Here is a 14415-nt window from a genome sequence, read left to right as displayed (position 1 = left end):
CTCCTCCAACATATTATGAAGCAGGGGCTGAAAAGACTGGCTTTTGGAAGGTGAGGCTACAGGTCCCACAGACTGGAAAATATATTCTGGCCTCCTGCCTGCATCTCCTCTCCCCCACCATGGACAGGCTAGAAAAGACAGAATGTCAACCCTTGTCCTAGGGGTCTTCCCAGGAATCTAGACCAAATGGTTCACTTCCTCAGGAGGCTGCACCTGCTGTTGGGGTGCTGAAGGGTGAAGATGGGGTTCTGACTAGGCATCCTGTCCAGAGGTACCCTGAATCCAAGTGTGGGGGCTCCCTCCTGGGCTCCTTGGAGGTGGAGACATCATGTACTGTCTGAGTGTAATCTCAGCGATCTGCTGTGGGGTGGGGGGAGGAAAGAGGAAGAACCCCCTCCCTTCAACTCCCCTCCCCTTCCAGACCAGGATATAAGCCCCACATGGAAAGCACTGAGCTGAGGAGGCCACAGCCCCACCTGCAGAAGTCCAGCCCTTCGGACTCCTCTGGCCTTCCATCTCCTGACCACTCTGCCTCTGGAGCTGTCGCTGTGAGTGGCCTGGGACCCAGCAATGGTCTGGTCGGGGGATCCCAGGCTAGTTTGTGGGGAAACTGAGGCTAGCAAGGTGGAAACGGACTGAGTGGTGAGAAGCTGGTTTAGAAGGGGGTCAGTGGAAGTGGGAAGGAGAAAAGCCGGGGAGTCCCTGCTGCCAGCATGGTCTTTTTCCTCCATTTGCCCTTCTGGGTAAACATGGTGGAGGCAGGCAGGGCTTATGCCCTTTTAACAGATGAGGAAACTGAGGCCAGAGATGGTGCAGTGCCTGAGAACACACAGCCAGCAGGTGGCTAAGCCTTGGTCGGCAACCAGCCCCAGACAGGTCGCTGAAGCTTGGACCAGCTGGCAGCCTCAGACTCCCGCCTCAGGAGCAGTTGCTCTAGCTGAATCTAGTGCCCCTCTCCAGATGATGGCGGGGCGCAGATCGTGGCCCGCCATGGCCATAGCGCTGCTGGCCCTGCTTGTCTGCCTGGGGGAGCTGGTCGACGCCGACTCCAAACCCCAGCCTTCAGGTGAAAAAGCCTCATGGGAAAAGCACCACTTCTCGCTGAGCCACTATGCCAAGCTGGCCAATCGGTAGCGGTGAGCGAGTGCGCGGGGTGGGCGGGGCAGGGTCTATGACAGGGGCGTGATCACTCATGACCCCGCCCGTCTCTGGCCCCGCCCCACAGACTTGTGAATCCTAAACTCTTAGGATCTTTCCTCTCCAAACGGATCAGTGATCATGAGAATCGCTCAGTCAAGTAGCGGTAAAAGTGCCCCGCCACACGGCTGTCCCCTGGAGCGCGGCCTGATCCTTCTGCCACCCTAGCCCCGCCATCTACTACTTTCCCCCAGTCTCATCTACCCAGATCCGACGCCGAGCTTGGTTCCTTTCCTTTCTCTCCTGCAGGCCAGAGGAGCCGTTAACTGTGGTGAAGACCACCACGGCCCCCAGAGAGAGATATGCTAAGACACCGACCCCATTTCCATGTTTGCTCCTGACCCCGGAACCTGGATTCCTCTCCAGCCTTGCTGTGTCTGAGGAGTGTTGGGGGTGGGGTCCTCATTCCTTTTCTCGGTGTCCCTTCCCTTGGGGTGGAGGGCTGTGAATGGTCCTTCCTTGTTCCCTAAATAAAGTGCAAATTTCTTTGAAATGGAAAGTGTGATTATCTATTTCCTTTACCTAATCCTTCCTGGAAGTGGCTTCAGGTGGGAGTTGTAGCGTGGAGGGGAAGATAGAGCTGAGAGGGTAGAAGAGGACGCCTAAGACAAAAGGAGCTGGAGGTCAGGGCTGGGGCAGAGTTCAGGCTGGGTCTCTCTCTGCTCGGACCTAAGAGAAAATGTTACCGCCCTGCAAGGGGAGTGGATGGCACCCAGACAAGGGTCCTCTGGCGCTCTAGGCAGGTGGGGGTGGGGGCAGGTTGAAAGTTCTTCCAAAGGGTTAGGGAGGAGCAGGAAGAATTGCTGCTGGAGGGTGAAGGGTGTGGAAAGGAGCAAGCTAGGCAGCCCAGCAGAGTAGCTGGGGACAGAGCTGCGCCATCCCCCAAAGAGGGAAGTGTCTGGAGAATGGGCTTGGCACCAACACCCCAGGTTACCCCGAGGAGATGTATCACTAACCCCGGGGGCTGTAGTGGCTGGGAGTGGAGATGGGACCCCAGCTGGGGCTGTGGAGGGAGAGTCATTTGTGGGGTGAGATGGGTGTGTGTGCTGGGGGAAGGGGTCACTTCCAACACCCCCAGTGCCTGGGCAGGAGCAGTGGGAGTGTGGAGGCTGCCCTTTCTCTCCGCTGCCACCCTCCCCTTTCTGAATTCACACTCAGGAGATAAGTCACCAAGCATGGTGTCCTGGGGACAAGGTCATGAGAGGGATGCCCTCCTGAGGTGGCTCTGGGAGAGGAGCCTCAAGCTGGCTCTGCCATCGCTGGAGGAGAGGCCCCTGGTCAGACACCACCTGCCCTGGGGTCCCTGGGGCTCTAGCACTTTCCCTTCCCTGCACTTCCCTCTAGTCTCCTAGAAGGTAGGGTGGAAGAGGGAGAGGGAAGCAGGTGGAGGGCCTGGTCAGGTCACAGGCCGTGTAGACTCCAATGCTCTAAGCCTTCGGCCTGGCCACTTCCCCTGCTGTAGCTCCCTTTCTCATTTCATTCTGGAGATCAGTTTCAGGGTAGTGGCTACCTCCTCCTAGAAGCCTGCCCTGATTGCTTTGAAAGGTAGAGTTAGTTCTTTTCTCTGGTTTCCTCTTCCTAAAGCATTCCACTATCTGAGACCCATTTCCTGCCACTATCCCTCTGTCTTCTTTCCTCTACTCTAACCAACCCCTAAAACCACTCCATGCCATGGCTGCCTCAAGTTTTGGTTCATTTTGTGGTTGGAGGCATGGGACGATGTGAATCTGTGTTGGTATCCATGGTTTTCTGTCTGTTGGTCTGCATGGAAGAGCTGTGGTCAGTTTGAGGCTTATAGATGAGAACTCTGGTATGAATTATATAACCACGGATAATTTATGCCCAGCTTGACATGGGTTTGCCTCAAGTCCACTGTGGGGAGTGTTGAGAGGTGGTTAATCCATTGCTGATCAGATTTAACCAATATTAAGGGTCAGAGGGAAGCTTAGATGTAATATTGATGATGATAATATCAATAGCTACCTTTTCAAAAAAAAAAAAAACACTTGCTCGGAATTCACTGGTGGTCCAGTTGTTAGTACTTGGCATTTTCACTGCAGGGGCCTAGGTTTGATCACTGGTCAGGAAACTAACATCCTACAAGCTGTGCAGCTTATCCAAAAAGATAAACAAAAAGCACTCACTTATGTGCTAGACACTAGCTATTTGTTTTATATACATTATATTGCTAAGGTATTGATCTGATTTTAATAATTGAGACAGAATTAAGAATGACTTAAACAAGAAAGTATTTTATTTTTCTTGTATAAAATGTGAGTAGTATCCAGGGAACTGGCAGCTCTTCTCCACTGAGAATGTCCAAGAGCCCAGTTTCCTATTCTGTGGCTTCCGTATGCCCTCATCTACATGAATGAAAATGGCTCACCTGGTCCACAGTCACTGAAGCTGTATTTTAGCCACCAGGGAGGAAGGAAAGGAGAAAGAGCAGGTGTGCCGCTTACTATGCTGTGTAACAATTAAACCTAAAACTTAGTGACTTAACCATTGTATTTCACTCATGATTTTGTGGGTCAGGATTGAGAAGGACCTGACTAGGCCGTTGTGACGTGGAGTGTCTCATGCAGTAGCTGTCAGAAGCTGTCTGAGTCTGATACCCAAGAAGGCTCATTCATATGTCTGGTGGGTTCTGGTGGGTGTTAGCTGGGAGCTCATACTGACACCTACATGTGTCATCTCCAGCCTGATGTCTTGGGGTGGTTGGACTTACAGAACAGTGGCTCCTAGAGCTAATGGTCCAAGAGAACCAGGAGGCTGACTGCCTTGCTGTATTAGTTTGCTGGGGCTGCCATTACAAAGTCCCACAAACTGAGTGGTTTCACAACAGTTCTGGAGGCTGGAAGTCTGAAATCAAGGTGTTGGCAGGGTTTGTTCCTTTGGAGATCTGTGAGCGAAGGAGGTGTGCCCGGCTTCCCTCTGTGGCTTCTAGATGGGGGTCTTTACCCTATGTCTCTTCACATCATCTTCCCTGTATGCCTGTCTGCTTCTGTGTCCATATTTCTCTTTTTGGAATGACAATAGTCATGTTGGATTAGGAGCTCACTATACTGCAGTATAGTGAAGTGAAGTCACTCAGTCGTGTCCTACTCTTTGTGACCCCATGGACTGTAGCCTACCACGCTCCTCTGTCTATGGGATTTTCCAGGCAGGAGTACTGGAATGGGTTGCCATTTCCTTCTCCAGGGGATCTTTCTGACCTAGGAACTGACCCCGGGTCTCCCGCATTGTAGGCAGACGCTTTACCGTCTGAGCCACCAGGGAAGTACCTCACCTTAATGAATGACATCTGCAATGACGTTATTTCCAAGTAATGTCACATTTCTGAAGTACTGTGGGTTAGGATTTCAACACATGAATTGGAAAGCGAGGAGAGCAGAATACACTTTAATTCATAATAATTATCTTTTGTGACCTGGCCTCAGGAGTCACATAGCACCTTTTTTTCTTTAATTATTTAATTTATTTATTTGGCTGGGCTGAGTCTTAGTTGCAGCAAGCAGGATCTTTGATGTTCATTGCAGCATGCTGGGGGTTTCCCAGATGGAGCAGTTGTTAAGAATCCAACTGCCAATGCAAGAGCTATAGGAGATGTGATTTCTATCCTAGGGTTGGGAAATCCCCTACAGAAGGAAATGGCAACCCACTCCAGTATTCTTGCAAGATAATTCCATGGACAGAGAAGACTGGAGGGCTACAGTTCATAAGGTTGCAAGCTGAGCATGCATGCAGCAGGCAGAACTTTTTTTCTAGGTGTGGCATGTGGGATATTTAGTTGAAATGTTTTAGTTGGGGCATATGTGTTCTTTAGTTGGGGCATGTGAAGACTTAGTTGTAGCATGCGGGATCTGGTTCCCTGACCAGAAATCCAACTGCAATCCCTTGCATTGAGAGTGCTGAGTCTTAGCCACTGGATCACAAGGGAGTCCCTGGCCAGTTGTCTTCTGTATATTTCAGAATTTATATAAGTACTTAATTTTCTAAAATCCAACCAGGTAGAGCTCACTTACAAATTAACCTCAGCAATGTTCTCCAAAGACACCTACTGAGGCATACATATATCCAGGCAGACACAAGGAGAGATCTCATCGATCCATTTTCTAAACTTAGTCATGAAGCAGCTATCACAATATGACTCACTAGTTGTAAATAATAATTGGAAGAAGTTAAATTTAAAATAATTTTTTCTCTCCTCTTCCTCTTTTCATTTATTTTCTCAGTCTCAGAAATCAGAGATTATCTAGATAAGATACTTTATCCTTCAGTGTGTTTACTATTGCTCTTACTTGGAAAAAAACACTTTAACAAAAGCACAAATTAATGTAGTATATCCATTTCCATAGATAGTTCATTCATTCAACAAATATTTGCCGAGTTCCTAATAGGTGAAGAACCACTTCTCAGATTACTGAGTTATTTGTATGAGTATGTATTCAGTGAAGAGAACAGGAAAAAGTCCTTCAGAAAGTACTTGTGTGTATGTGTTTTTTTTAAATTATACTCTCTTATTTTTCTATCTGGTTTTGTTAATCACGGCAGGAGGCAAAAACTGTTCTTTGAGTTGTTTTCTTCATCTGACATAATTATGAAAGCCAAAGTATTCGTATTTCTTAAAATAGCCCTAAAATGTACTCTTGAACTTCTTACTGGAACATTTGATACTCTAGTTATACAGTTGTATTTATGCAGTGTTTAGAGTGACATGTTAATAAATAAAGCAGTCTGTCATAATGGGAAAAAAAAAAAGATACTTTATTCTGAGAGCTCAGGTCTCAGGAAGAGAAAAATCAGGGTCTTCTAGAAGGGCTTACTCCCTCAGGGTCAGAATTCTAGAGAGATATATTTCCCCCCTTCAATCTGGCTTTCTCTGCTGGTTGGGAATTAAGCAGGGGTAGGTTAAAGTTCAGCTAGCATTATGTACTTAATTGGCATCATTGAAGGTTCATAATTTTCATAGATAGCCCCTTACTTTGTTTTTAACGGTTTTGTAAAGTTGGTCAGCCTGTGTAACAGGAGTGTGTGTAACTCAGACCAACCTAAGTTGTGCCTTTTGCCTAGAGTAGCCATATCCTCTAAGTCATCTAAAAATGTGAAGCCAAGCAAAGGCTCATTATGGTGCTTAGAGAATGATTCGGGTGTCAAACCAGAATGCTACTTAAATGTTTTTTCAAATCATAATAGTCCAAAATGGATTTGTATGATCTTTGCTTGAACTGCTGAATCTCTGTCTAGTCTACAGTTTTGGGGGAAGGCTCTGGGATAAGTTTGAGCAATTTCTGGCTAATTCCTTGCATTCAGTGCGAGTTTGTGGTTCAAAATCCTTTAAGGGGTGTTTCCATCCTGCTTTCTTTCTTTATTCCCTTGCTTTCTGATGGCTTCTCTGATGGCTCAGCAGGTAAAGAATCTGCTTGCAGTGTAGGAGACACAGGAGGTATGGGTTCGGTCCCTGGGTTGGGAAGATCCCCTGGAGGAGGCAATGGCAACCCACTCCAGTATTCTTGCCTGGAAAATCCAAGGACAGAGGAACCAAAGGCGGTCCATGGAGTCGCAAAGAGTCAGACATGACTGAGCGACTAACACTTTGCTTTCAGAAAATAACTTATGTATTAACTGAAAACCTAGGCTCGTAGGTCAGGATGGTTAACTGGATTCCTTACTATATATATTAAATATAAATTCTGTAGCAAATCTCAATAGATCCTGACTTGGATTCCTTAACTAAGGAATTCTAATTTCCTTGGAAATTCCTTAACTAAGGTTCTAAGTTCTGCTTGGTCCAGAGTGTGTACACCAAGGATGGTTTATCTCTTGCTATAATAGGTTTCTTCTTAAAGGTAGCTACAATCACTTCTGATTTTTGTTTAAATCTTCCTTTACTAGAAAAGGGAAGAGGCGAAAGAATTGGAAGAGAAAAAGACAGTGTCTGGGACAGGCAATTCAGATAGAAGAGCATATGTGGGAGGAGCAGACGGAGAGGCAGAGCCAGAGTCAGAGTGCTAGCAACCTTTTCAAGTTCTGATATAGTTTCAAGCAGTTAATTGTTGATTTCCTGCAAAGAAGTTACGCTATCATTTCTCTTTTAGAATCTTCTAGGTACCAATCAAAGTAAGCATTCCATTCTGTCTATTTGATCCTAGGCCTTTTCTAACTGTGTGCACAAAAATTAGCAATTTTGGAATATCTGAAAACTCCAATTTGGCCATTTTAGGTTGCGATCTCCTTTAGTATGATTTGCCAATTAATTACATACTTGTAACTGTGAGTTTTGTATATACATAACTCTGGCTGGGGTGATAGTTAGAGACTGGCTTTCTGATGCCCCTTGTTTCTGTGTTTGAGAGGCTCTATTTCCCATTTTTAAAACTGAGTTTATTTGTCAGGGACAAAATTTGCTAGTGAAATTGTGTGATGGGCCAGCGTGCTGCTTGTGAGCATAACTCCTGCATGTGTCGCCCTAGCGTTGTTTCAGTCCTCTTGCATGTCTTAGCTTCTTCTTTTGGTGGCCTAAAAACAACATGGGTGCTCAGATCACTGACTGTCCAATTCTGGTTCGTGACCCTCAGTGAGCAAATATTTTATTTAATGAATGGGGTTTCCCATGGGACCACTGCATGGTATGAGGGCTCTGCCTCCACCACTCCTGTAAATTTCTCAGTCTCTTGAGAAAGCCATAACCAGCTGGAAGGAGTCTTATCCCTTTTCGTTGGAGCTTTCATGTAATATCTTCACTTTTATTCCAACAAATTCTATTAAGGCAGTCAAATGGAGGAAAACATCAGATCAGGCTCTTACCTCACCATCCAGCACAGACCACTCAGTTTCTTACAACTGAGCAAACCCTGGCATCCTTCCCACCCCACCTCACTAGTATCCTTCACTGGAGTTGGGTAGCTACCTGTCACTCAGTCGTGTCTGATTCTTTGGGACCCCATGGACTGTATAGCCCATGGAATTCTCTAGGCCAGAATACTGGAGTGAGTAGTCTTTCCCTTCTCTAAGGAAAGGCTGGGATCAAATCCAGGTCTCCTGAATTGCAGGCAGATTCTTTACTGGCTGAGCCACAAGGGAAGCCCAGGAATACTGGAGTGGGTAGCCTATCCCTTTTCCAGCGGATCTTCCTGACCCGGAAATTGAACCAGGGTCTCCTGCACTGCAGGAGGATTCTTTACCAACTGAGTTATCAGGGAAGTCCTAGGTACCTGCTATGCACTGCTACATAAGACTCAGGATCATCAACCAGTATGGCAGACCTGAGAACCAGGAGGTCAGTTCAGTTCAGTTCAGCCGCTCAGTCGTGTCCGACTCTTTGCGACCCCATGAATCGCAGCACGCCAGGCCTCCCTGTCCATCACCAACTCCCGGAGTTCACTCAGACTCACGTCCATCGAGTCCGTGATGCCATCCAGCCATCTCATCCTCGGTCGTCCCCTTCTCCTCCTGCCCCCAATCCCTCCCAGCATCAGAGTCTTTTCCAATGAGTCAACTCTTTGCATGAGGTGGCCAAAGTACAGGAGCTTCAGCTTTAGCATCATTCCTTCCAAAGAAATCCCAGAGATGATCTCCTTCAGAATGGACTGGTTGGATCTCCTTGCAGTCCAAGGGACTCTCAAGAGTCTTCTCCAACACCACAGTTCAAAAGCATCAATTCTTCGGCACTCTGCCTTCTTCACAGTCCAACTCTCACATCCATACATGACCACGGGAAAAACCATAGCCTTGACTAGATGGACCTTAGTCGGCAAAGTAATGTCTCTGCTTTTCAATATACTATCTAGGTTGATCATAACTTTTCTTCCAAGGAGTAAGCGTCTTTTAATTTCATGGCTGCAGTCACCATCTGCAGTGATTTGGGAGCCCAAAATAATAAAGTCTGACACTGTTTCCACTGTTTCCCCATCTATTTGCCATGAAGTGATGGGACCAGATGCCATGATCTTCGTTTTCTGAATGTTGAGCTTTAAGCCAACTTTTTCGCTCTCCTCTTTCACTTTCATCAAGAGGCTTTTTAGCTCCTCTTCACTTTCTGCCATAAGGGTGGTGTCATCTGCATATCTGAGGTTATTGATATTTCTCCCGGCAATCTTGATTCCAGCTTGTGTTTCTTCCAGCCCAGCGTTTCTCATGATGTACTCTGCATAGAAGTTAAATAAGCAGGGTGACAATATACAGCCTTGACATACTCCTTTTCCTATTTGGAACCAGTCTGTTGTTCCATGTCCAGTTCTAACTGTTGCTTCCTGACCTGCACACAGGTTTCTCAAGAGGCAGGTTAAGTGGTCTGGTATTCCCATCTCATTCAGAGACTTACCCAAATGGGTCTGGATTCTCCAAGGAGGCAGATGGGCACAAGGGACCTCTGCTGGTATGAGGGCTCTGGATCCTCACAGAGTTCAGGCAAAGTACAGAATTCCACTCTGGGTCCCTTCCTCATGGTTCCCATAACAGCTGACTTATTGAAAAATGTAAATGTGAGTTCCATGAGTTAAGTTTTATTTGAGGCAGCATTTCAGATAGCTCTGAAAGACTGCTCCAAAGAAGTGAGTGTATGTGTGTGTGTGTGTGAGAGAGAGAGAGAGAAAGAAGGTCTGTATACATGTGAATTTGGTTAAGGGGGAGTACAAACAGTCAAGCATGTGTTTTTTGACAAAAAGTTTCTGCTAGTCACAAAGGGCAGATGTTACCACAAAGGACTTCAGTGCTTTTCTAGATATGAGGAATTGGTCTCATAAAATCGGCTCCTGAAAATGTCTATCTGAAGAACTGTTCTGTCGGGTTTTCCCTGAGCACAGAGTGCCTCACTTCTGCTCTCCACCCTGAGCTCCTTTCAGGGGGTGTTGAAGATCAGCAGCCGCAGCAGTACCTGATAATCCTTGTAGAGGTAGATAGCAAGTGCCAATTTGTAACTGACATCTGCCACTAGAATGTAAACTCCACGAGGGTATGGATTTTGCCTGTTTGTTCGCCGCTCGGTCCCTGGTGCTTAGAAGGGTGTCTGGTTCATAGTAGGGACCTAAGAAGTGTTCGTTGAGTGAGGACTAATTATTCTCGCTACATGGCCATGTACTGTGTGTAGACCCTTGGACATGAGGCCCCACCCGAGGGTGGAAGTTTATGGGCTAGTGCTGCCCAGTGGATGGGATATCAGAGAGAGGGCTTGTGTAGGGGAGGTTGGGAGGTGGGCAGGTGATGGGATATATGGAATTAAGACTCTAGGGATGAATGGCATGGGCTACCCTCTCCTGATGAGTAGCCCTTGAGCCCATTGGGCAAGAGCAATGGTCAACAGGGGTCCAAGTCCATAAGCCTCCTTGACCCCTAGGGTGGCCTTGCTAGGTGTTCCGAGAATGGGGATCAAGGGAACCTCAGTGTTTCTGTCCCCACTTCCCTTTGAGGACAAGTTGGAGGAAGGTGCTGATCCCAAGTCTACAATAACAGTTATTTGGAAGTTTCTCCTCTCTCAGATGTCAGTTACCCACCATCCAGACAGGTCTCATAGCGACTGAATCAAGTGTCAGTGATGGTGGGTGTGTGAGTTGGGGGATAGCTGAGCCCACTGATCGATGGCTGAGACATCCTCTCCACCAATCAACAAGTTAATACACTCTTCAATGAGGGAGTGGTGATTAATGAGTCAGTTGGCTGGCCCTATAATTGTGCAGTGGGAGTCTGGCTTCTGGCCCACCCTGAGGGACCTCTTCTGGTCCCATTTGCTTTCACTCTAATAGTAGAGGGGAAAATGATTTATTGAGAGGTTGAGCCTGAATCTGGGCCTTTGCCCATACCTTCTTAACTTCTGCCCTCTACCCTCAGACTCCACCCTTCCCAAGATGTCAGGGGGTTCCAGGGATGCCACAAATTCCCTGTGGGCATCTCACAGCTCATGTCATCACTCTCTGCCTTGGTCAGAATGCTGCAAACACCCTGTCACCACCCTAGCTGGTGCTGCGGTATTAGCTCAGATGTCCCTGACCCCTTTAGCCTGCAGGCTCCTTGTCTAGGCCTTGACCCTGGGACTGTAGCTGTCCTCACCAGCTCTGTGGCCACTCTCTCCATCGCTACGGTGAGCACCTGTCTTTGTCTTCCCAAGGCCTCTGGAAGGGTGGAGTTCTTTTATTTCTGCTGTTTCCTCTCCAAACTGGACACAGGCTTGTTCCCATGTTTTTGTCTGTCCCTGTGTTGCTGGAACTACTCCAGTTGGGGCTGCACAGGGATGACGGAGTATCTCTGCCCTCAGATGAGGGCTCCCCAGTGAAACTGCTGCTCCTCTCACCACAGACAGGGAATCCCCAAGGATGTGACCTGGGATTTCTGGAGAACAGGGTTGGGCCTCACCCTTTAGACATGACATCCTAAGAAAAAAGATTTTTCTCCCCGCACTGAGGATAGGGTTCATGTCCCCTCATCCTCAGGGCATCTTCCACATCCATGCTCAGTGTGCCCACCTGGCCTTTCTTGGGATGTGTGGGGCCCAGAGGGCCCAACTAGCTGATAAGCAGCCATTTCCGGAGAGTACAGGTGACTGAACCCATAAAAAGGTGATTGAGAGAGCCGTGGGCTCCACTTCCAAAGCTCTAAAAATAACACCCATGGCCATCTGTCCTGAGGGTGGACGGGCTGGCCCAGAACTCGGGGCCTGAACAAGAGGGTCCCTCCTGCTCTCATAGGCTGATGGGAAGTCTGCAAGCACCGGAGGATCCAGCCAGGGCAGAGAAAGGGAGCTGGAAATGTTCACTGGAGACTTCCTTGTAGCACTCTTTTTTCCTGTCGGAGGCAGGTGGGTCTGATGGGGTTGGTAGACCCCATACTTAGCTTCCCTTCCCCTCCTTGCATGCCTGACTCCTAAGCCTCACGGTTGTCGGAGATAGTAAGGCTTTCTGTCCCTTGTGACTGAGTGGGCCTCTCCCTGGGGTCAGCCTCAGCCCTTTTCTCTGGTTTGAATCCCGAGTGACCTTGGCTGTTGTTTCCTTACCTCTCAAAGCATTAGTTTCCTCATCTGTAATGTGGGGAGAAACGCAGCTCATTGTGTTATTATGCCTGAAATCATGTACTGCCCAGTACACAGTAGGTGCTTAACAAACAGGAGTCTTTCCCTTGGTGGGGATCTTTGACCCTGAGCCCAGTGGAGATTGTAATGGGCTAGGGATGGTGGCATGTTGTTGGGCATTCCTGGCATCACTCAATCCTGTAAGACCCCAGTGCCCAAGTGACCCCTGGATGGAAAAGGGGCCACACTGCCTTGCAAGGGGTCTGTATACCAGGCCTGCTGGACCCGAACGTGTATGTGTCAGGCTGGGTGTACAGGTGGCTGACTCAGCTGCTTCTGGGGAGAGGACTGACCTTTGCCCCCTGCCACCCCTCTCCCAACTCTTGAACAGAGGGAGACATAGTGGAGTGTCCAGAGGGGTCCCTCCTCCAAGACTTCACAGACAGCAGGTCAAGAGCCAAGGTTATAGCTCGCGTTCTGCCTCCAGTAGCAAGAGGTTTTCCCCACAGTTCCTGTCAATGCATTATGGAGAAGAGGCTGAAAAGGTTGGCTTTTGGAAGGAGTGGTCGTAAGTCCCACAGGCTGGAAAATATGAATCTGGCCTCCTGCCTGCATCTCCTCTCCCCCACCACGGACAGGCTAGAAAAGACAGAACGTCAACCCTGGTCCTAGAGGTCTTCCCAGGAATCTAGACCGAATGGCTCACTTCCTCAGGAGGCTACACCTGCTGTTGGGGTGCTGAAGGGTGAAGATGGGGTTCTGACTAGGCATCCTGTCCAGAGGTACCCTGAGTACAAGTGTTGGGGGCTCCGCCTTGGCTCCTTGGAGGTGGAGACACCACTTACTGTCTGAACGTAAGCTCAGCGATCTGCCCCTGGGTGGAGTGAGCAAGGAGAGCCCTCCCCTCTCCAGTTCCCCTCCCCTTTCAGACCAGGATATAAGCCCCACACCGAACGCACTGAGCTGAGGAGGCCGCAGCCCCACCTGCAGAAGTCCAGCCCTTCGGACTCCTCTGGCCTTCCATCTCCTGACCACTCTGCCTCTGGAGCTGTCGCTGTGAGTGGCCTGGGACCCAGCAATGGTCTGGTCGGGGGATCCCAGGCTAGTTTGTGGGGAAACTGAGGCTAGCAAGGTGGAAACGGACTGAGTGGTGAGAAGCTGGTTTAGAAGGGGGTCAGTGGAAGTGGGAAGGAGAAAAGCCGGGGAGTCCCTGCTGCCAGCATAGCCTTGTTCCTCCATCTGCCCTTCTGGTGGAGGCAGGCAGGGCTTATGCCCTTTTAACAGATGAGGAAACTGAGGCCAGAGATGGTGCAGTGCCTGAGAACACACAGCCAGCAGGTGGCTAAGCCTTGGTCGGCAACCAGCCCCAGACAGGTCGCTGAAGCTTCGGCTAGATGGCAACCTCAGCTTCCCGCTTCCGAGTAGATACTGGGACTGACTCTAGTGCCCCTCTCCAGATGATGGCGGGGCGCAGATCGTGGCCTGCCATGGCCACAGTGCTACTGACCCTGCTCGTCTGCCTGGGGGAGCTGGTCGACGCCTACCCCGCCAAACCCCAAGCTCCGGGAGAGCACGCCTCGCCAGATGAGCTGAACCGCTACTACACCTCGCTGCGCCACTACCTCAACCTGGTCACTCGGCAACGGTGAGAACGTGTGCGGGGTGGGCGGGGCCTGGCGGCCACCAGGGGCGTGGCCAGACCCGACCCCACCCATCTCTGGCTCCGCCCCGCAGGTTTGGGAAACGAGACTTCTCAGAAGCTCTTCTGTCTACACTGCTCTTTCCAGATAGCGAGGACCTGCCGGTCAAGTCGCGGTAAAAGCGCCCCGCCGGACGGCTGTCCCCTGGGGGGTGGCCTGGTCCTCCTTCCACCCTATTCCTGCCGCCTAGTACTTTTCCCCAATCTCGCCTACCCAGATCCGACGCCGGGCTTGGCTCCGTATGACTCCTTTCCTTTCCCTCCTACAGGCCAGAAGGAGCCTACCTGTGGTGAAGACCCCGACGGCCTCGAGAGAGAGACATGTGCTAAGACACCAACCCCATTTCCATGTTTGCTCCTGACCCCGGAGCCTGGATTCCTCTCAGGGCTTGCTGGCTCTGAAGTCCTTATTTGGGGTCCTTTTTTCCATTTCTCCCTGTCCCCGCCCCTGGGCTGGAGGGCCGGATGTGGTCCTTCCTTGATCTCTAAATAAAGTGCAAATTTCACTGAACTGGAAATG

General features: G+C 49.4%; 2 protein-coding genes across 2 annotated transcripts; both read left to right on the top strand.

Annotated features, from left to right (window-relative positions):
• Positions 1-960: 960 nt before the first annotated feature.
• LOC128065316 (caltrin-like) lies at positions 961-1301 on the top strand. The gene is made up of 2 exons (XM_052658494.1): positions 961-1130; positions 1226-1301. Exons 1-2 carry the CDS (start codon positions 961-963, stop codon positions 1299-1301), a joined length of 246 nt encoding a protein of 81 aa, XP_052514454.1.
• Positions 1302-13653: 12352 nt separating this feature from the next.
• On the top strand, positions 13654-14189 carry LOC128065314 (peptide YY). The gene is made up of 3 exons (XM_052658492.1): positions 13654-13841; positions 13931-14011; positions 14165-14189. Exons 1-3 carry the CDS (start codon positions 13654-13656, stop codon positions 14187-14189), a joined length of 294 nt encoding a protein of 97 aa, XP_052514452.1.
• Positions 14190-14415: the final 226 nt, after the last annotated feature.

Source organism: Budorcas taxicolor, chromosome 19, assembly GCF_023091745.1.
Source record: "Budorcas taxicolor isolate Tak-1 chromosome 19, Takin1.1, whole genome shotgun sequence".
In the NCBI taxonomy this organism is placed as follows: domain Eukaryota; kingdom Metazoa; phylum Chordata; class Mammalia; order Artiodactyla; family Bovidae; genus Budorcas; species Budorcas taxicolor.
The sequence above is the reverse complement of the archived record's forward strand: the minus strand, read 5'-3'. Positions and strand labels throughout refer to the sequence as shown.

What these genes read in the sequence shown, in the direction of transcription:
- LOC128065316 (XM_052658494.1), top strand. Translation starts at nt 961, where the DNA reads ATGATGGCGGGGCGCAGATCGTGGCCCGCCATGGCCATAGCGCTGCTG. An exon ending in TATGCCAAGCTGGCCAATCG is followed by an intron (nt 1,131 to 1,225) that starts GTAGCGGTGAGC and finishes CCCGCCCCACAG; the next exon opens with ACTTGTGAATCCTAAACTCT.
- LOC128065314 (XM_052658492.1), top strand. Translation starts at nt 13,654, where the DNA reads ATGATGGCGGGGCGCAGATCGTGGCCTGCCATGGCCACAGTGCTACTG. An exon ending in AACCTGGTCACTCGGCAACG is followed by an intron (nt 13,842 to 13,930) that starts GTGAGAACGTGT and finishes TCCGCCCCGCAG; the next exon opens with GTTTGGGAAACGAGACTTCT. An exon ending in GACCTGCCGGTCAAGTCGCG is followed by an intron (nt 14,012 to 14,164) that starts GTAAAAGCGCCC and finishes TCCCTCCTACAG; the next exon opens with GCCAGAAGGAGCCTACCTGT.